The sequence below is a fragment of the Vipera berus genome, assembly GCF_964194415.1.
Source record: "Vipera berus genome assembly, chromosome: 1".
NCBI lineage: Eukaryota > Metazoa > Chordata > Lepidosauria > Squamata > Viperidae > Vipera > Vipera berus.
In genome coordinates this window covers 80,189,323-80,211,448 of record NC_138202.1, presented here as the reverse complement: position 1 = coordinate 80,211,448, position 22,126 = coordinate 80,189,323, and the positions used below count along the sequence as shown (strand labels likewise).

The 22,126-nt window shown below is 39.2% G+C and overlaps 1 protein-coding gene across 2 annotated transcripts in view; it reads left to right on the top strand.

Moving 5' to 3' along the window:
* TTC17 (tetratricopeptide repeat domain 17) overlaps positions 1-19,597 on the top strand; it is a 61,213-nt gene extending 41,616 nt beyond the window's left edge. Inside the window, exons 19-25 of one of the 2 annotated variants that reach the window (XM_081344122.1) lie at positions 433-598; positions 3,031-3,151; positions 5,330-5,489; positions 5,911-5,994; positions 15,747-15,866; positions 16,581-16,724; positions 18,557-19,597. In XM_081344122.1, the coding sequence (XP_081200248.1) occupies positions 433-598; positions 3,031-3,151; positions 5,330-5,489; positions 5,911-5,994; positions 15,747-15,866; positions 16,581-16,724; positions 18,557-18,688 (927 nt within the window). In that variant the 3' untranslated portion in view covers positions 18,689-19,597. Of the gene's footprint in view, positions 1-432; positions 599-3,030; positions 3,152-5,329; positions 5,490-5,910; positions 5,995-6,865; positions 8,006-15,746; positions 15,867-16,580; positions 16,725-18,556 lie in introns of those variants that run through there. The other variant, XM_081344123.1, reaches the window with a different exon arrangement.
* Positions 19,598-22,126: the final 2,529 nt, after the last annotated feature.

Below are 22,126 nucleotides of genomic sequence, written 5' to 3'. Positions count from 1 at the left end.
CAGCATAGAAGTAGTAGGGCATACAAAAGCAAAACCAGGAAATTTCTCCCTTTACATTAGTTGTTAGTTGTGATAAGACTTTGGGTTTAAAGGTACGGAATTTTAGCAACTTCCAGTAGTCTAATCTATTTATTTTAATACTACAGAATCATTGCCTATAGACTTTTATACTACTAATTTTCTGAGGAGCCTTCAGTGCTGAACGTGTTACTCAGTTCTGAGCTAAGCAAATTATTGTTATATGCTTCTGTTTGTACATTGGATGTATTAAGATGTGAGCAGAATTAGAGTGACTAGAATTATCAAGAAAAAGGAAACTGTCTGGAAATTGCCCTTGAAAATCAACTTAGTCTGAAAGGAATCAGCTTCATTCTTATCAGCAGAGCAATATATTTAGTTCTGTTACCTTCACCATTTCTTTTAATTTGACAGATCACCTTTCAAGTGAAACGTGTAAAGAAACACAAACCAGAAAATATAGACCCACAAGAACCTGATGGAAGAATTGGAGAGGAAGGAGTAGCTGGAGAAAATGAAAACCTTTACCAAATGGCATTGGAAATCAGTGGGCCAAAAATACCTTCCCCCGGGCCACCTGGTAATACGTTTTCCTTTTTTAAGAACAAGACCAATATTTTTTCAGAATACTAGGATACGCTTGATATACACATTGAATAAGTTGTGATCAAAGCTTACTGTACACATTGTGCAGTAAAATTCTGTGCATATTCATTCATAGATATGTCCCAGAACATGCAAAGGGCTCGCCAAGTATACGTGTCTAGCTTTGTAACCTTGCAACCAAAGGAAAAAAGCAAAATTCTCTCCTGGGAGGGAACACTGTAGCATAGTGTTTATTTTTGTGTGATGTAGTGCAGCTTTTTGCAATAGCCAAAATAATGTCCACAGAATAAACCAAAATGAAAGTGTAATTGGCTTCCGGTTGCCCTCCGGGTGAGATTCAAGGTGCTGGTGATGACCTATAAAGCCCTAAATGGCTTGGGTCTGGGATATCTGAGGGAACACCTGCTGCCGGCATCAAGTTCCCTTCGTCCAGTGCACTCCCACAGGGAGGGTCTTCTCAGGGTGCCACTGGTAAGAGATTGCCGGCGGACGACACCCAGGGATAGGGCCTTCTCAGTGGGGGCGCCTGCCCTTTGGAACCAGCTGCCAGTGGAGCTGAGGACTGCCCCCGACCTCCGTTCATTCCGCCGGGGCCTGAAGACCTGGCTCTTCGAGCTCTCTGGCCCAGGCTGAGGATTAATCTTATTTTAACTGGGGTTTTATTTATACAGGGACAAATGTATTTTTTTTAAAATTTGTTTTTAACTTTTGTATTTTGGTTTTTAATCACCCTGTAAACCGCCCTGAGTCCTTCGGGAAAGGGCGGTATATAAATGTAATAAAATAAATAAATAAATAATTGAAGTTCTTCAGGTTTAACAGATAATTGTGCAGTTAACTGGAAAAAAAAGACAGCTTCAGAGCTTTGATATAACGGATGTACAACTGATCCTCAAAATTCTGGCCGTCGTAGCATCCAATAGTCTCACAATTACAGCTTACAATTATGAAGACTCAGGAAGCCACAGTCACCTGATTGCATTTGTGACCTTTCCTGCTAACTTTCCACAAGCAAAGTCTATGTGGAAGCCAGCAGGAAGAGTCTTAAGTCGCTCCACCCCAACTTGTACTGGCCCTTCTGGGACATTCCCTCCCCCCCCATGGCACCTCCCTGCTCCATACCTGGAACTTCCTCCTCTTCCTGCCTAATGATCCATGCATGTTGGTGTTATGATGACAACCAGGACTGCTGGGATTGTTAAATGATGCAGTCACGTGTGGTCATGTTTTATGAACAGATTGCTTAGTGATAGCAATCCCAGTCATAATTGCTGTCAAAAACCAAGTATATCCTACATCGGGGCTTTTCAACCTTTTCACCCATTGTACCACTTTTAGGATATGGCAACATCCGAGTATCACCAGTCGCCTAGCAAGGTGTCAAAACTTGATGACCCCCCCCCCAAAAAAAGGAAAAAAGTGATGAAGTACAGATAATCCTCGACTTACAACAGTTCGCTTAGTGACTGTTCAGAGTTACAATGGCACTGAAAAAAGTGCCCCCCAAGCCACAGCTGATCCTGGCACTTCCACTGAGCCCTGACAGCCCCGAAGAAGCGCTGATCCTGGTGCTTCCGCTGAGCCCTGACAGCCCTGCAGCTCCAGCCATCTCTCGCTCAGGCTTGTGCGGTGCTGCCACTGGTTCAGCTCATTCCCCTCCTCTGCTACCACTTTTCTAGGATGGTTGCGTACCACCTGCCAGGTGCCAATGTACCACAGGTGGTACCCGTACCACTGGTTGAAAAGCTCTGTCCTACATGGCATGAAGCTGTAAGGAGACAGGGCAAGTATGCCAGATAACTGCAGAAAGAGAGGACAGGCCCATTGGGGCAGCAACATAGACACAGCAATAAGAGGAAGAAAACACGAGAGATTGGCAAGTAAAGTATACTTTACATGTTAGTTAATTTTAATCGTAATTGTTCATATTTTTATAATGGCTGTTTTTATATTATTGTTTTATGCCACCCAAAGTCACTTCTGGTGAGATGGGCAGCTACATAAATTAAATGTGGAAGCTGCTGCAGAGACCTTACTGAGAAAGGCCTCTTAATACTAGCACAGATTTGTTTTAACTGAAACTTAGATTGATCTCAATTATTTTGGTGCCATTTTGGCAGGACCAAGTCCCTCCCAGGATGGTCCAAAGACATTTTGAGGCACAAGATGTTTGTTTTTGGTTATACAGCAAAGTACATGTTTGTTTCTTGCACATCCATAAAATACAGCCTTTTAAAATGCTTTTTTATTTCTTTGGTTCCAAGTCAAAACCTATTATTTTGCTCCTGATATTGCTATCAGATAGCTTATACTATTCCAATAATTGAAATTCACGTTATAGAAAAAGAATGTTAAAAATTGAAATGATTCTTCTTGTTTTCAAAATATTTGCTTGCTTCTTTGCAGGAAGAAAGAAAGACTATCGCAGCTTGGGTTGGCCAAGTCCTGATGAGTGTATTAAGTTCCGCAGGATGGATCTTACTACTGTAGCCAGCACATGGCTAGCTGTTTCTGCTAAAAATATTGAGTGAGTATTTTTTTTTCTATGAACAAAATTAGGTCAGTACGTAAGTGGGACAGATATGTATAGCTTAAAAGATTCATCCTAATGGGCTGATACACCAAGTTGTGACTGTATTGTATTCTTGCACTTACTTTGACAATGCTATTATTGGAGCTAATAATCCACAGGGGTCTGAGCTTCTGTGAGTGTCTTTGTTCTAATATCAGACGTGTCATCTCCAGCATTATGTACTTACTTGCAAAATATCATGACTTATTTCTCAATGGCTTCAGAAATGAGTGGAAGTTAAGAGTGAGCAATAATTTAATCAAGTTATGTCCAAAACAGTTACAGGAATATCTCTCCAATTGAGACAAAAAATATCAAGTGAGATTATAACATTTGCAAGGTGACGTACATTAAATGCAAGAAAAATTTTAATTTCACATCTATTTTGAAATGGTCATGACAATCCAAGAAAATATAGTTTAGGTTTATGTTTGATGCTGCTTTAAACCTCACTCTGAGGTATCACTCTCTCAGCCCACAATAGGCTCAGACAACAAGCCAATTAGTCTATTCCTGTCACAACTAATGGATCAACACTTGGTTGATATGAAAAAACAAAACAAATCCCTGTCCCTGCTTTTCCAGGGGGAAAAAGGTATTTGGAAGGGAAAGAACTGGCTGTAATAAACCATTATTTCTGTATCAGGCTGTGATTGGTTTATAACTTTGGCCTAAAATCAACATATTACCATTATTGTCCAGTGCCTCAGGGTTGGCACAGTCCTATTTTAACATGAAGTCACTGAGACATCAATCAACATGGAACCAAGTATTATCAGTATGCTGATGTCACTCAGTTATACATTTCAGCTCTAGGGGAAACAGGACGTGTGTTGAGATTCTGAGTCCCAGTAGGCTAAATCTCAAACCTAACAATATAGAAGTTCTTGGGTATGAAGGCCGCTAACTTCAGCGATTTATCATCTTTGATTCTGCACTGGCTTGTGTTTCCCTATGCAGAGTTTGTCCATAATTTAGCAGTCATGGGGAGGAGGGCCTTTGTACAGCATTATTCACTTTTTGGAATGCTGCCCTGAATCCAAAAAATGTGTGCCTTCCTCTCTTAACTTACATTAACTTACATGAACAACCTGTCTCCAGAAGCTGTGAATACTCCAACACTGGAAGTTTTTAAGAGACTGGACAGGCATTTGTCTGAAATGGTATAGGGTTTCCTACCTGAGCAGGGGTTGGACTAGATGACCTCCAAGGTCGCTATCATCATCATTATTATTATTATCATCATCATCATCATCATCTATTGGGAGGAGATAATGTCCTTCTCAGCTAGCATTTATTGTTTGCTTTCTTAATTTGTTTAATCTGTAGGTAAGCATTTGTGTATATTATCATTAAATTTGGTAGGTAAATACAAAAATGACATTCCCCAGATGGCATCTGTAGAACTATTTTATGAAGCTGCCTCTGGTAGAATACAGTTTTTAAATCAGGTATGTCTGTCTACTAAAATATACTAGATATTTGTGGAGTAAGCATCAACGCCTAATAAATATAATGCAATAATAAGTGAGCAGCAAGGAGGTCGTACTCCAGCAGACTGTATTGTCTGGAACTTCTTGCTCACCCACTTGGAATCCATCCTACTTTACAAAGCCGAGCATTATGCTAAAAAGTACAGTGTTCTTGGATTCAGATATTGTTCTTAATCCATCCAGTTTTGTAGCAACACTTAGCTGACCATAACTAAACAGCATTCAATGTACTTGGTATTTAAAGGGGAAATTCGATTACCAGAAAAGCCCAAGGCTAGCTTAGGAAGTAGAAACCATACAGAATCAAACTCATGTACTGGAGAGTCTTTCCCTTCCCCTTAACAGTTCACATATAGGAAAACATTTTATTGCTTTCTCCCTCTAGTATAATTTCAGAATGATGTAAGAAAAAAACAGTACTGGAGTTAACTACCTGCTGTTCACATAAACCCTTTTGTGTAAGGGAATGTTCCAATATGATAGAAACATTAGAAAATCTTTTTCAAAATGTAAGTCAGGGGTACGGCTTCTGAAATAAATCTCAGGTTAGAATTGGTTTCAATTTTGCTTAATATATTGATCTAGATATATAGATGTATATGTTTCCTTTAATATCTTAACAATCCTTTGTCTCTTGTAGCATCACAGAGCACATTGATTTTTCCACTCCCCTGCAAGAGCCCGCCATGGAGCCTCTCTGCAATGCCAACCTGCCTGCCAGCATGCATACATTGGATCATCTCCATGGTGTTGCCAATCGAGCCAGTCTTCATTACGTGGGAGAGAGTCAACTGAAAGAGGTAGGGTTGTTGCTCTCATATGGGCCTGGGACTGATCTAAAAATAGCATGCTTGGAACAGACTCACTTGAAATCAGTATTACCTGATTTATTCATGAGTTGCTGGTTTCAGTACATCCATAGGAAGCTCAACTGATGGCAAGCTATAAGTCTTTTTCTGGAGAAATGTTCACTGTAGTTAACAATTTCTCAATCCTCAATTGAGGATTCCAGATTTGTAAATCTTAATCATTGAACTAAAACATTCTTAAAGCTTTTTATATGCACAGATTTGGAAATAGTAATTTTTTAACCGTGTGTATTAATTGCAGAATAGAAATCTGCAAGAATACTGAATTCAGCCTTTCAGAAGGAAATAAATCGTATCTCTTTCTGTCAGGCCAATTTGATAGAAATTAGAATGTTTGTTTCTTGATTCACAGGTACTGCAGAATCTTGGAAAAGACCGATATCCGCCACAGTCTTTAGAACAAGTTGGTACTCGAATAGCCAAAGTACTTGAAAAGGTAGCTGCAAGTTTATGTTTTCCTAGTTTTAGTTGAATAATAAATGTGGTTGTGATACGTAGGATTCTCTAAACACCAGCCATACCTCAAAAGCAGTAAATTCCAAGTGTGTTCCAATTACACTTCCCAAAATTGCCAAAATAAGAGCCGAATTGCAAACCCACATGTGTAATGAGTACAAGGTTGGAAAGGGCTGATTTCTACAGATTAAATTAGAATTGATCCACCTTTCTGCTTATTTGCTAATTAGAAAAAGAATAGGTATCTGCGAAGCAAGATCAAAACATCCAGAGTACAGTATTTAGTATTTATTATATTTGTATACCGCCCTTCTCCCGAAGGACTCAGGGCGGTGAACAGGGCACATATAAAAATACAGAATACAAAAATTAAAAAAGCATTAAATAGGAGCCCGAGCTAAAACAATAGATGGTAATAAAAAATCCACAATAAAAACCCCAACACATCCCCCATCAGGCCAGGCCGGCTTGTTCAAATAGATAGGTCTTCAGACTGCGTCGGAAGGAGCGAAGGTCAGGTGCCATCCGGAGCTCAACCGGCAGCTGATTCCATAAAGCCGGGGCGCCCACAGAGAAGGCCCTCCCCCTGGGGGCCACCAGCCGACATTCTCTGTATCATCTTTGAGGCCTCTCACTCTAAGAAAATGACTTGTCTGTAATATAGTCATAGCAAAGATGGGTTTCTCTTCATAATACCTGATAGAGACACTCTAGCACCAGTCTCCTTACTGGAATGTTTATGCTGGAGTAGATAGTGTCCAAATAATAAGGAAAATGTCAGGCTCCAAAAACCAAGGAAGATACACTGAGTTCCTGCAAAGTACTTTTCCTTTATTTTTCTTCACCTGTAGATGGAATCTTGCCAAACTAAAACAAACTAAAGACATACTCTGAGAACTCTTAGAGAAGAGCTGGATTGATCATCTTACCTCCCAACCAAATTATCTAAAGTTCGCTGTCTCTTGGTCCTCTGGAATGCAGCTTCTCCCTCCTGGGAACCCAGACTACATTCTCCCACAGAAATAAAGATCAGTAATGCCAGCATGGAGTAACTTAGCATTTAATAGAGCTTGGTGTTTTTTTCCCCGTTTCCCATTTTAATATAATGTAAATCCATTTTTGATATTCAGTAAATCGTAAAATCTCACAAAACTGAAACTAACAAAAATATATTTTACTTAATTGGTATGCTATCCCTGCAGACTCAGGCTATATAAACTTATCAAAATACCTCAAAACATCCACCTACACGTAAACGTCTAAAATTGCATGTACCTGCAATTCTACCTTTTAAGTTACAGAATGTCCGTCTCCTGTGCAAGATCCATCAATTAAGTCTTCAAAGTTTTTCTGAAGCTTAGGAAAACCATTGGTGAAACTGGAAACTGAAAATCTTCAATGAAAACTTTAGTTTCTGCTATCAAAATGCCTTCTTGACACTAGGTTTTACAATCCAACTTAAGGTCTCAAAGCAACTTGCTACCACAATATGTTCTGGCAGCAAATAGTTATCTCATTAGTAGCCAAGGATGCCCTTAAATGGAATGTGAAATGAAAATGGTTAGCTAGTGCACAGACAGAGTGGATATTTTTAAAACTTTAAAGAACTGTAAGAACACACCTTCAGCTGTGTTCAAAAGAGCATTTCCTTACACTTTTAGAAAGATGGACTATAATATTCTTTATCTGGTGAAGTTTCTGAGATATGTTCAAGGACTTAACAGTTATTGGAGAAGTCCATCCGTATTGTACAAGTAGATAAAAATAGTTCCATCTCTGTTTTCTTAAGGAGCATAGTCTCCCTATTACATTTCACCTATAAAAGATCTTTCTGACCACTACTCTAGTTTGTGTCTTTATATACAATGCTGGAACCATAAGTGCGCATAAGGCTGCAAAATGTTTTGAAAAATCAATCACTTTGTCACTGACAGATGGAGTTCTTCCCATAAATGCCAACTTTGCCAATAACATAGCTCTGTTTTATCTACATTCGGGCTGATTTTGTTCAGCTCTTGATTGCATAATTAATTAAGTATATAGTTACGTATCATCAGAATATCTTTTATTCTTTGCTTCTGATCCAAGATAGATATATAGATATTTAATCAATATTTTCTTCATGTCTCCACCAAATAAGAATAGAATCTATGATGTGTCTACACACTTCTAGCCAAATAAAAAGTGATTAATGGAGTAAATCTTTTTATTGTGACAACCGGGGTTGATTATTAGCTTATAGAATATTAGGGAGCAAGTAGGAGCAAGCCAAGTCTAGTGGGAGAAGGCTCTGAGTTACACTTGTTTTCATCACCCATTCCTTTTATTTTTACAAAAGAACTTCTATCAAATAATACATTACAATGAATTATGATAACTTCAATCCCAGCATTTTTTCCTAAAATGGTGATGTTCTTCAATTGCTAAGTCATATCTGACTCTTCGCGACCCCATGGACCATAGCATGCCAGGGCGCCCTCTTCTCCACTGTCTCCCATTGTTTGTCCAAATTCATGTTCATTGCATCAATGACACTATCTAATCATCTCATCCTCTGCCCTCCCCCTCTCCTTTTGCCTTTTTCCCAACATCAGGGTCTTTTCCAATGAGTCCTCTCTTCTCACTAGGTCACGGGTCAGCATCCCGCGGCTCCGGAGCCGCATGCGGCTCTTTGAGCCGTCTCCTGTGGCTCCCAGCCGCCCGGTGCACGCGCACCTCTTCGAACGGGTAGTGCTGCGCGCGCACCTCTCCAAACGGAGAGTGGCACCGCCCATTTGGAGAGGTGCGCACGCACCTCTCCGAACGGGCGGAGGTGCACACGCACCTTCCCAAACCTTTGGAGAGGTGCGCGCGTACCTCCGCGCGAACGGGCAGCGGCGCCGCTTCTTGGGAAAGCTGCCGCGGCTCGTCTGCAAAGCTGCCGCTTTCGGCAGCTTTGCAGACGGGCCGCGGCAGCTTTCCCAAGAAGCGGCGCCGCTGCCCGTTCGCGCGGAGGTACGCGCGCACCTCTCCAAAGGTCACTAGGCGTTTTACGTGAGGGGAAACGTCTCTCGTCTTCGCCCATCTTTGCCGCCGATGCTGTTTCCCGAGGTGCTTGGCTAAGGAGGAACTTTTTTTTTTTTTTTGAGCGTGGCTGGGACGGAGGACTTGTCCTGCGTGTCCACAGGCAACGAGGGCAAAACCCCTTGCGACCTGGTTGTGAGAAATGGGGAGAATGAACACCCCCCTCCACACACACACACTCGGCCTCCCCATCGCCTGGATTCTCACTTCCCCTTCAGGCGTGCTCTGAGACTCAGGCGCGCGGCGCTTTTCGTTTGCGGAGCTGGGGGGAAAAAGTTGCCTTTCCCCGAAGCGACTCCCTTGAAGCGACTCGTAGCGGGCCCCGCACAACTTCTGGCTATCCCCCGTTTGCCAGGTCTGCAACTAGAGGTGAGCGCCTCGCCTTCAGCCGAAGGGCAAAAGCCCGATCTCGTCCCACTTTGACCGTTTGACTGGGTGCCAGATTAATGTCGGCTCTGTAAACGGGCCGTCGCCGCTGCACAACCGGTTCCATCACACATAAAGTGGCAACCGTGCGCGTGTGCGCACGCGCAAGAAACGTTTTGCGCATGCACAAAACATTTTTTTGCGCATGCGCGTGTGTGGATGCATGCATGCAGCTCCCACTTTTTTTTATGTGTGATGGAACCGGTTCCCAGTGGCTCTTTTGCTTTTTCAGGTTGCCGACCCCTGCACTAGGTGGTTACGTATTTGAGCTTCAGTTTCAGTTCTAAATATTGAGACTGTGCAGGTTCTAGGCTTGAAATGCCTAAAACTGCACAAAACGCTTTGGATTCTAATGGTTGGTCTCAAAATCAGGAGTAGCTGAAAAATTTGTTCTGTGTAAATTTTGAGTGTTCTAGCGTCCTGCAGTTGTAGCTATTGGTTAGAGAGAGTCAAAAGTAGATAGAAGTATGAGCAAATCAGTTAAGTATATACTGTGTGCTTGGATAAGTTCATTATTATTTTTTAAATTCTTTGCTATTGGGAACTTACAGTCCATGTGCTGTAATGTAATGCTGTTTTCCTTATGTGTTCTCTATGTATTGTATTTCTTTTTCAGGCAGGTTGCCAAATGTAAACATGTGCACTGCATGTGCATTACAGATAGTGTTGCTACACTTTTGAGCCTTCAGGTTGTCAAATGCAAAAACTGTATTATTGTGTTAGTTGAGGTTTGAAGGCAGATTGCCAAATGCAAACAAAAAACAAAAAACCCGTACACAGTGCATGTACATTTAAAAAAGCCTTCAAGCCCAATGTTTGAAGCATCATTTTGCTGCTGTTACGTTGTTCATCGTGTGCTGAAGTGAATTCATTATTGTTGTTTGTGGGCTTGGTGCTGTGGATATGCAGGCAAATTGCATGCAGCATGTTTTAACTGTTGATTCCATTGTAATATGAGGGCATTATATTTTTAAATATAGAAAATGTACCAAAAGCCAGGCTCCATAGACTAATCACAGTATGTTTGATTAATAGGCTTTCAGGAAAAAAATATTACTGTACTTTCTGTACTTACTGAACATTCAAACAAGCATCAAACAAATAAGGAAGTGTTCAGAAGTAAATGAGACCCTATTCAAACATTTAATTACATTACATGGTATATATTATTCCAAAGGAGCTGCCAGCTGCATATATACAGCCAGCTTCTGATAACAAACTGAAGACATTTTTTGCAGTCATAAATCTTTCCCCAAAATAATACAAAGTTCACATAAACTCAAAGCTTTGTAGGCAGAAAACAGGTCCATCTTACTTTACCAAAGATTTTGGAGTGACCAGTCTTGAGTTCAAGAAGATCAGGGTTTCATTTCAAAGTGCAAAAAAACTTTTATCTTGCTTTCTCAGAATCATACCAGTTATAGGTTCCTCTTTTGAGTTTTTTGAAAATTTGGGGATTTCTTAGATCATGCCTATATAAAACTTATGAAAGACTACATTGGTAATTTGACAATAATTGTGGGCTGCCAAGGAACATCTGGTGATGAACTGTTCAGTGGTGAGCAAACCAGTGGGAGTGCTGGGGCTAATGGCGTTGGTGAGAACAGGAGGCATTGGAGGGACTTACCAACCTGTCTTTCAAGGCATTGCAATGGTGAATTTATTGAATTTTTAAAAGCACCAGCAGGCCACACAAGGCTGCTTGGCAGGCTGGCTCAGAAGCCCAATGAACTCTGAGAGGTAGAGGGTACCAATTCAAATAGTGAACTAGCTGAGAGCACTGTAGTCATTGCAGAACCTCAATTCTGATTTTATACAGGAGTGGCTGCGAGTGAAGTGAAAGGATGAATGAACTCCCATCTGGAATATTTTTTGTGGGTGTGCAAAATTTTGCAGAGTTATAGCTTCGGATTCTGAAAGAGAGTATATCTAAGTCACTGAGATCTTGACCTCAGGAGCCAGATGATAAGATAAGATAATCTTTATTGCAATTTTTCACTATGAGCACACTGGTCCACATTAAGAATGAAATTCTGTTGCCTGCTCTCGAAAGAATGTATCTATCCATACACACATATACCACACACATACACATGCTATATACATAGCGGAAAGAGGAAACTTGAGAGGGTCTAGGAATAGGACAGTCACAGGGATGATGTGGTAGCTGATCAACTTCCTGATATCAGTCTGAAAACATCACTGAAGTTTGTATTTTTAACTGGAAGTCTGGTCATATTTTCATTTCTATTTTGGTTGCTAGAACCACTGGAGAATTAAATAGAAATTGATTCTCAATGTTGTGTGAACTGAAGCATGCCATTCATTTTGACTAAATGATTTGAAGTTCATGTTTAGGGAGCTATGCAATATCATCCAGACTGCTAGTCCTAGTGTTAGGCATTGACCATCAATTGTTTTCATAAATATAGAAGGCACAGTGGAGTGCCTTCCAGAATCCCATGGGCCTCCACAAATGCCCATGAAAGTGTTGGTGGTTTCAGAATCAAGTCGTACTATAGAGCTGGGGAATCAGGCATCTGGATCCTTACAAGTAATATCAAGTGCTGGCTAAATATTGTACCTGGGATTGGGTCTAGCTGAGCAGTTGTGGTTCCCCAGTCTTGAAGCACCTCTAAACCAGATGCAGCCTATTTCTTGGCATATGGTATGTGTTGTGACCCAATGCCCTTGGCCCCCCTTTTTTTTCTGGAGATAAATGAGATCTTGTTGCATTGGTTCTAAGAGAGATGGTTTGAGATCCCTGCATTTGAGAGGAAGATTGCATCCAAATGAGATCTGGACAACATTAATTTTAACATATCCATCAATATGTTGGTATCAGTAGCTCAGGTCTTACAAGGAGGAAAGGCATTCCACTCAGGTCAATTCACCCAGGATCTCATCTGCAAGTCCTTTCTGGGAATAATCCATCAGAACCTCCTCATTCCACTCCAGGTCTTGTACTAAGAGCCTGATGTTATTTACATAATTCAGCTATTGACCAGCTTCCCTTATGTAACTCTCTAATGCTCCGTTTGCTGTAACTGATTTTGTTGAGTCTTCATACTTCAAATTGAAACGCTTGACAAATTGAACAGTAATTATGGGAGTTCAAGATCAGTAGCTCATTTTGCAGCTCAGCCAGGGAATAAAGGTCATAACAACACCAGCTTTAACCTGGTCTGTGAGAAACTCTTCAGGACATTATAGCATAGTGCTGGAGACACTCGTACATTCTGTTACTTGGTCAGAGAAGCTGCACATTCAGCTCAACTTGTAATTTCCTCAGTTTCAGTGATTGAAGTTAAAGGAGTCAACTCCTCTGATGTGGGGGTAACAAGCAAGTCTGTTCTGTGCTGTCAATTACACACACATAACTAGCTTCTATTACAATTATAAATCTTTCACCAAAGTAACATAAAGCTTTCAGCATAGAAAACAAGCATAAGAGCTTGCTTTAGAAAAAATGAACATAAAGACAAATGTCAAATTCAGGGAGATTCAAGGATAAGTCTTTTTTTATTCAATCCAGGGTTCTAAAATAATCCAGCAACAATATACCAACAGGGTCATGGGTTAAGAAATTTGAATGTGGTTTGCCAGTAAGAGCCAGTCTAATCCTAGGTAGCAGCAAATGTTTCTCTCCTAGGATGCAAAGGAAAAATACCTGCTGCGAACTCCACGTGGTGTGCAGAAGGACCTCTGGCAAGTTCAGCTCCATCCCAACTCTACCCCGAATTCAGGGATTACAGGGTCATAAAAAGGGAGGGTCCTAAGTAATCCAGCAACAATATACAGACAGAATCAAGGGTAAGAAATTTGAAAGTAGTTTGCCAGTTAGAGCCAGTCATGAAATCAGTCTCTCATATAAAACCCTTACCACCATCTTAACTGATTGAGTCACACTTTCTTGTAAGTAGATGGGTTGAGTTCCTTAGATATTCTGTTCATAATTTGCAATGTGCTGCTGGACTCAGGGCTTTGCCTAGCTCAGGGGTAGGCAACCTTGGCTCTTTTATGACTCGTGGACGTCAACTCCCAGAATTCCTGAGCCAGCCATGCTGGCTCAGGAATTCTGGGAGTTGACGTCCACGAGTCATAAAAGAGCCAAGGTTGCCTACCCCTGGCCTAGCTCTAGCTGTGAGTCCAGTGACTTATTCTGTACCTGTAGCAGGGTGGATAATAATCGATGATTTTTAAAAATATATATATAAATAATCAGATTTTTTTAATTGGATTTTTTTTATTTTTATCAAATTTATTTTAATAAAATGCTTTTATTAAGCATGAAATGGAGCTTAGTTATGTAGCATGAGGCTGTATATTCTGCAATATTTACATTTTTGGTAAACTCAATGAATCCAAGCTCTGCAAGCTGAGATAACATGCACTGCATTGATGCATTCACACAATTTCACAGTAACTATGAGATAAATCATAAAACAAAGTTCAGGAATATTCCTTTATCCCATTGTTTTGCAAATTTATGTACATTACAATAGTATGATTGTTTGAAGAGAAATGCATCTGTACCAGGCAGATGCATTTTAGTTAAATAAAAAAATTTGAATAGTTTTCCAACTATGTGATTAACCTATTAATCTAAAATCAGTTCTGATATCACTGTTTTACTAACCTGACAGCTTACTATTCTAAATAGGAAACTTTCATTTTGTTTGCAAATAATAATATTAAAGATTCTAACTACCAGCAAGAATGAGTCCTTACATTTAAAGAGCACCTGTCATTTCAGATCCATCATGGCAGCACCTGTTAGTGGGCACGTCCCTCACCTTGTTGTGTCACCAGCCATCCCATTAAAGTGAATGGGACTGCCGGTGAGTCAACAGCAGGTCAGAGGAAGAGCCACTGCAGGACAGAGATGACGGTTGCTCTTTAAAAATTATGATTTAAAGGCTTTTTTACTAGTGATTTAAATCGACTTGATTTAAATCAAATCCATCTTGACCTGTAGCTCCTCACCTGACGTTGGCTGATACTTAGTCCGATCAAGTTCTTCATCTTCTGTATCTAATGATTCAGACCAATCAGACATCTTTTTATTTCTTTTGGAGTATGTCAAAGTCTCAAAGCAGTTCAAACAACCATGCAGTTTTTTAGGGAGACCACCAGTTCTTTGTCCTGAAAAGACCACTAAGAATATACTTAGTGTCCATCCCGAGCTCCCTATCTGCCTCCCCACCCCATCACCACCTTACTACTTCGGGACACTCCATTGGAGAAAGGCTCTCTGAACACTTGGATTCTTAACCTCCTCCCTTAGAATCTTCAGGGATTCCTGCTTTTATTTATCAGTCTGCATATTATGTAATTATTATTCTTCAAAGCAAAGCATCTCTCTCCAAAACCACACTATTTTTTCCAAGAAAATTTATTAGACATTAAATGTTGCAGGTGATTTTTTTTTGTTGTGAAATGTGTAAAAAATACATCAGTAAGGTACACGTACAGAGCATCCTATAGGCTAGATTAGGACGGCCACGTCTTTCCACTGATCTGTGTTTGTGGAATAAGTGCTGATTTATTGATCTTGGTCTGTTAGTCGGTTTTGTGCTTGTGATTTTTCTGTGAGCAGGATGCATGTCTCACCTCCCCCTTGTGGAAATGTGTAGCTGGATGTTTTGCCTATATAGATTTATAGATATATAGATACAGATATTCTCTGCTTGCCTTTTGTGGAACAGTGTTTTGTTGTGTTTTGTGCAGTAAATATATGTCTTGGCTATTTGGGCTCAGGCTCCACCTTTGCTTTGTATTGAGGTTCTTGGAGAAGTTATTTTATACTTTAGTATGGCAGTGTTTTTGATTTCCACTTCAGTAGCTATTGATTGAACGGACAAGCTCTAGCACTTCAAGAACCATTCTGTGAGAGTGGCACCACTGTAGTTTGCACATTCCAAATGCACCCACTAGTTCAAAAGCAGATTCTTAAGGCATTGGTTTTTAGTCACCACAAGGTGGCAGTATTTCGCTGCTAAGCAAAAATCAAAGTTTTTATCTTGAAATAAAAATTAAATTACTTGTAACCATAATAAAGTTTGACATACATGCTCTGACAGTATGGCTCCCTGTACAAAGTGGACCTTACTAACCAAGAGGTGTTCTGAATTGCTAGATATTTGAATAAGACTGGAGTGGTAGTGAAAAATAGTAAAAGCATGAAATAAATGTAGTCAAACATCTGGTGACCTTTTCCTTCTTTCTTGTGTTTTGTGCCAGAATCAAACTTCTTGGATCCTTTCTAGCATGGCAGCCCTTTACTGGCGAGTAAAAGGTCAAGGGAAGAAAGCAATTGATTGCCTGCGGCAAGCCTTACATCACACACCGTATTACATGAAGGTGGGTGTCATAAATAATACTGGCGAAAATGTGTCTGATTACAGCTTTCATTTTATATTTCGCAATATATACGCTTTCACTGATTTTAAGGATTTTATAATGATGTTCATATAAAATAATTATGGAATAGTCAACTTTATATTATCTGTCATCAACACTTTGATAAAGTATATAAATAGGAAACTACCTTCACAAAAGCAGGATACTTTTCTGGCTGTTCTGTTACTGCACCAAATAAAAAGTAGCCACAGGAATTCAGAGAACAAATTGGAGCTAAATGTGGGGGGGGGGAGTGGCCAGGGGGCAGACCCCTGCAAGTGAATGTCCAGTCTAATTAGTTTTACAATAGACAGAAGAACAAATTTTGAATGAGCTATAATCTCACTTCCCTAACAAGCAGAACAAGTTTAAGATCCATCTATTATGTAGAAATGGATTTATTTTTTTAAGTGTCACTTTAAAAAGAAGTGTCCTCTTATCTTCACTGATTTAATTGATTGATGTTAATTGCAGACATTTTTCCGTAGACAATTTGTTGGTTAAATGAGGCAGAACTTTTGCATGGAACGCTGACTTTTCTCCCTTACTAAATCTGTATTATCAGGAACAAAATATACTGGGCTGATTTTTTAAATACCTGTTATTTTAAATAGCTTGATTTTTTTTAAAAAAAATTACCTCTTATTGGGTTTGTTCCACTTTTCTTCTTTTCAGGATGTGCCTCTCATAAGTTTAGCAAATATCTTCCACAACGCAAAGCTTTGGAATGATGCTATCATTGTGGCTACAATGGCAGTAGAAATTGCCCCACACTTCGTCGTCAATCATTTCACTTTGGCTAATGTTTATGTAGCAATGGTGAGTAAATAATTGCTAAATTCTGATTCATTTCTTTTTATAGCATCTTGAGTCTGAGTGATAGAGAAGTTTAAAAACAGGAGACAGCAGCTGATGACAGCATATAATAGCAGTTTGTAAAATAAAAGAAGTTTTTCAATAAATTTAACTGCACCCCATCTCTCAATGTAATATTTGAATATGCAGAACTTTTTGAACTCTCTCACCCATACTTTTAATTTGGGGAGAGAATAAGTTGATCTCAGCATCTATGTGAGATCTTTTATCTTGGAATTGAATTCTGAATCTTCACCTGTCCCCTAGCCCAGCGGTCCCCAACCTTTCTGGCTCTGCGAACTGGCAGTGGCAAGGAAGGAAGAAGGGACGGTTTCATGCACACACGCAGTCTTTGCACAAATGCAACTTTACACACTCTATGCTACTTGCGTGGCCTAGTTCCCAATGTGCCGGGTCGCGGACCCCTGCCCTAGGCTCTTCTTTTTAAGACCAAAACCTTTAAATCCTTCATAAGTTACAGAAACTCTCAACTTGCGGGGAATCCCCATATCATATGCAGTCTCTTAGAATAAGGAATCATATTGCTGGCATTTTTAATCATGCTCCTCTTAATGTGTTTTATATGGTTGAGCCACAATCCTGGCAACACTAACTCTTCTATAATCCCTGGAGCCATGATACACATAATCTTCTGCCTTCATCAATCAGCGCTGATCCTAAAGGATATATGCCTCTTTCTTTGCCATAGGGAATATGGGAAAAGAATGCCAGTTGAACCAGGCTCATCCCAGTTTCAGCCCATCAGACTGTGATACAAATTGGCTCAGATGCATGACCAAGGAGTATTGAAAGCTATTCATTTCTATTGTGCCCCCTCTGTATCCTGAGGCTGCCTTAGTGGACACAGCCTTTTCTCCATTCATAAAGCCCTAGATATTGGTTCTCGGGGCAGGCAGCAGAATAGTCTTGGCATCATTGGCTTCAATCCTAGAGAATATAATGAAGAAGAATTAGCTACCTATTTGTAACTGAGGTTCTTTTAGTAGTCATCCATGAATTCATATAACCTCACAGTCTTAGATATGTGATTGCTTTTCACTCTCTTGGTTTTGTCATTGCTATTTCAAAATGGAGGGGAAGAAGGATCCACATCTGGCTGTATAAATATGTGACAATAGGACTCCCACCAAAAGCACTTTAACTATGGGATATTCCACTAACATTAATGTGCAGGTGCAGAACCTCTTACGTGCACATTCGCAGATACCTACTAAAACTAGGTATGGGTCAGTAGCTATTTCTTCCCAGGTTGAGCATAATAATAAATAGCGTTTAATTTAACTGAGGAAATAGAAATTTAATTGAGGAAGTAGAAATATATACACTTTGGATTTTGACCAAGGAAAGGGAGAAGAAATAAAGAAGAATTAAACAAGTTTGTTCACTAGTATATAACGTACTGGCTAATTAGCCACATTGGGCAGCTGGAAGAAAAACAGAATATATTTCTAATAAAGTAATGAGTATTAATACTTGCACAGTTGTGACCTAAAACTAACAATATTGTATTTGCAGTTGAACCTTTGTAGTATTCTACACTGAAGTATTACACATCATTCTACTACAAAAAAATCCTGTAATCTACCATGACAGGAAAAATATTTTATTTTTTTTAAAGAAAATCTTGTTATGTTCATTTGCCCGGGTTTAATATTCTAATGCTTGAAGATACTTTGAAATTTAGCACTCTATCCCTAATACAAAGTATGGTATATACCATTATAAGATATAACTTACTTTGAATGCTGATCATTGTGGATCTTGGATTCCTACAGGAGGAGTTTGAGAAGGCAATGCGGTGGTATGAATCTACACTGAAGCTTCAACCTGAATTTGCACCAGCAAAGAATCGAATTCGTGCCATTCAGTGTCATTTACTCATGAAAAACGAAAGACATTCTCCTTAAATATTACAATCTTCTTCCTTTTTTTCCAAGAAAGCAAAATAATTGTTCATTAATAGACTTGAAATGAGGTGAGCTAATAGAAATTGGAAAATACTATTTCTCGTAAGCATCGGAGGTCAGTTATATTATTCAAAAACAAGAGTATATTTGGAGAAACTATAGTGAATATTATACCAGACAATTGTATAAATAAATATGGAGCCCAGAAAATTTCCATGTGCCTGTGACCCAAACATCATTAGATTTTCCACAATACTTGATTGGATTCCAGCATAAAATTTAACCTGCTTCTTGTCTTAGTACATCTATGAAAATGCAAAGCACTTCATTGCACCAGACACTATATGTAAGAGGAAGGCATAATTAACTTTTCATCCCTCAGAAGTTCATATTCTACTTCTTCACCCAGTCCATTCTTTAGCATTACCAGGTCAGAGAAAGATATTGAGATAAAGCAGGAGATTGCAAATCATTTTAGTATTTTAAGAACAAGCAGCCTTCTATCTATTGTTGCTTTTATTGGGGGGTGGGGGGAACAGTGAAAACAACGTGTGAAATCATTTATATTATGGTTTACAAGAAGAAAGAAAAGTAAGAAAGGAATGTAACTTCAAAAGGTTTTTTTTAATCCATTATATATTAGAAGCCCTTTGCAGCCTTTAGCCTGTCTTTACTAATTCTTTTACCCAATTGACTGTAAACTGCAAGTGTTAAAGGCATACGCACACATGTTCTTTCTCTGTATGTCTAAACGCTTAAGCGAGACAGAGCATGTTAGCAAACCGGACAAGTGGTCTGTTTCTTAATCAGCATCCAATTTGGTCAACAAGACCAAATTGCAGATGTCATTGTTGATTCAACAAGGGCACAAAACTTGAAGCAGAAATAAACAATTATTAATAAACAGAATTTTGATTCTTCTCTTTTATGGTAAAATGTGTGCTACATGATACGCTAGTACCTTAGCCCAAAATTCCACATTCCATGATCTTTATTAATACACACATTTCATCAGGTAAGATTTTTGCTTATATATGTAGAAACGTCACTTGATTATTTTTTTTTAATTCCATTTATATCCCGCCCTTCTCCGAAGACTCAGGGCAGCTTACAAGCGTAGCAGTAGCCTTCATTCTATGTATATGCCTGCTTGTTAGGGCTTTCACACACATCCCAAGCGGCATTATTACAAAGTCAGCTTAATTGCCCCCAACAATCTGGGTCCTCATTTTACCTACCTCGGAAGGATGGAAGGCTGAGTCAACCTTGAGCCTGGTGGGATGCGAACCTGCACTAATTGCAGGCAGCTGGTGTTACTTAAGGAGGCATTAGCCCACTGCTCCACCAAGGCTCTTAACTCCATATTTTGTACATGATAAAATATCTAAAATTTTATTCAAAGGAAGGAAGCAGTTACAGAGTTATTTCAAGGAGAAAAATAGTTGGTAGAGTTTCAGCTTTGCTATTACACTTGACTTGCTCTACAAAAGAGAGCCATGGGGCTGGTTACTAAACACATGAAGATGGTTTGTTTAGTTCTAGCTGAACACAAGGCATGGCTCTGGCCAGTTGTGATTTATGGGTAAGTCACAGTTCAGCACAATATGTGGATCCAGGCAGATATTCTGTTAACCCAGCATCAGCAGTTCCACTGCTTTTCCATTTCTAGACTAGTAACACACAACTTGACTAAAATCACTTAATTCAAATTCATAGAAAAGTTTCCTGTTATCTAAAACTCAGTTATAAGGAAAAGCTGTGTATTTCTCTTACAAACAGATTCTATTTCATTGGTAAAATTTGAAAGCTAAATTTGGTACACTTTTCATTTGAGTTGGATTAATTTGAGTCCAGTGTTTGTTTTTTACTCAGTCCCAGATTTTTCAAAGAGAGTGATTCAAATACAGTTTGATGAGAACCTGTTAAAAATTTTAAATGAGATAGGTCAATATCTGGCATACTGTGGTTTTTTTAGCAGTTGTTGCAATCAAGTTTAAAATACTGACGTTCTTTACTGCCAATTATACACTTCAGAGGTCTTTTAAAACGTGAGAAATCTGAAAATATGGTGGTATTGCCTAATCCAGTATATAGATATTCATGTTTCATCTTTGGTGTCTAGAGCAGGAAAATTAACTCTCAGTTTTAAATAAAATGTGAGAAGAACTGTAAATAAAATGTGGGGTAAGTACTGGGCTTAATGCAAGATATAACAAAAGATGAAGTGGGTGGGGTGAGTTACAGGTTTATTCCCATACATGAGTGGAGTATGCACATGTACTGCATTTTGCAGAGGAGAAATCAATGTTATTACAGTTATGTGTGTTTGTATAAATATACATACACTACATTAATACATTAGTATTACTGAATACCTATCTTTATGGAAAAAAATATTGCAAATCTGTAGCCATTCCTTGAAGTCTTCCTAACCAACATGCCTCCTTTAAAACATGCACTCTCATTCTCCTAACTACTCTCCCTCCATCAGTTAAGCTGTTGAACAATAGATTGTGATGAAAATAGCTGCCAACACATCTGGAATCCTCCAGGTGGCAGCTTGAACCCATATTTAGCATCACTTTAAGACCCTAAAAATAGATACTCCTGCATAAAACAGGATGGGCAGTTCCCTTACCTCCAATAGCTAAATATAGGAGAATGCGTCTACTTCTTGCTTGAATGAAAACCATAAAAAGGTATCTATTTCATTTTCATACATATGGGTGCGCCATTTTGTGATTGTTTCTTTGTTTTGATTTTTAAGCAGGGGTGAGCCTAGTTTCTCAGGGCTGAAGTAGATGAAGAAAGCCAAATACCTTGTTTTCTCTTTGTCTTTTTGACACTCTGTGCAGCAGGCAAGGGAAATGGGACAGGTATCTCATATTAAAAATCTAAACTTAACCCTCAGAGGATTTTGAAAGTAGGCCATGGACTGCCTGCAGCCTTAGAATCACAGGTGGTCCATTCCACATCTCTGTTTCACTAATGCATTCTGAATTTACAAACACAAGTGCAAACAGAATATCTTACACAAGTTTTTGGCAATAATAAATTTGTGATATGCATGGAATCTTCCTTAGGTACACAAGATGTACCTACTGTGGTCCCAAGTAAGTCACGATTCACTTGAAGCTGGCCAGTGATCATTAATTTGACTGATTGTTCCTTTTGTTCCCCTTGATGTGAGTTTCCTTACTATACTATTCAGCTGTAGGTAAGTTTAATTTTTAACTATACATAAAGGATATGCCAATGTGCCCACCTCCTCTGGTATCCTATTTCATGAATCCTTTCCTTGATAAATTTAAATAAACATTTCGGAGAGCTGTTTCAAGAGTTTTAGTGCAATTAGCTGATCCACAAATTAAATCAACTAGCTTTAAGAATAAAATATGTCAGCCTTTTTTAAAGGATTAATCTGTTCCTATTTGAAAA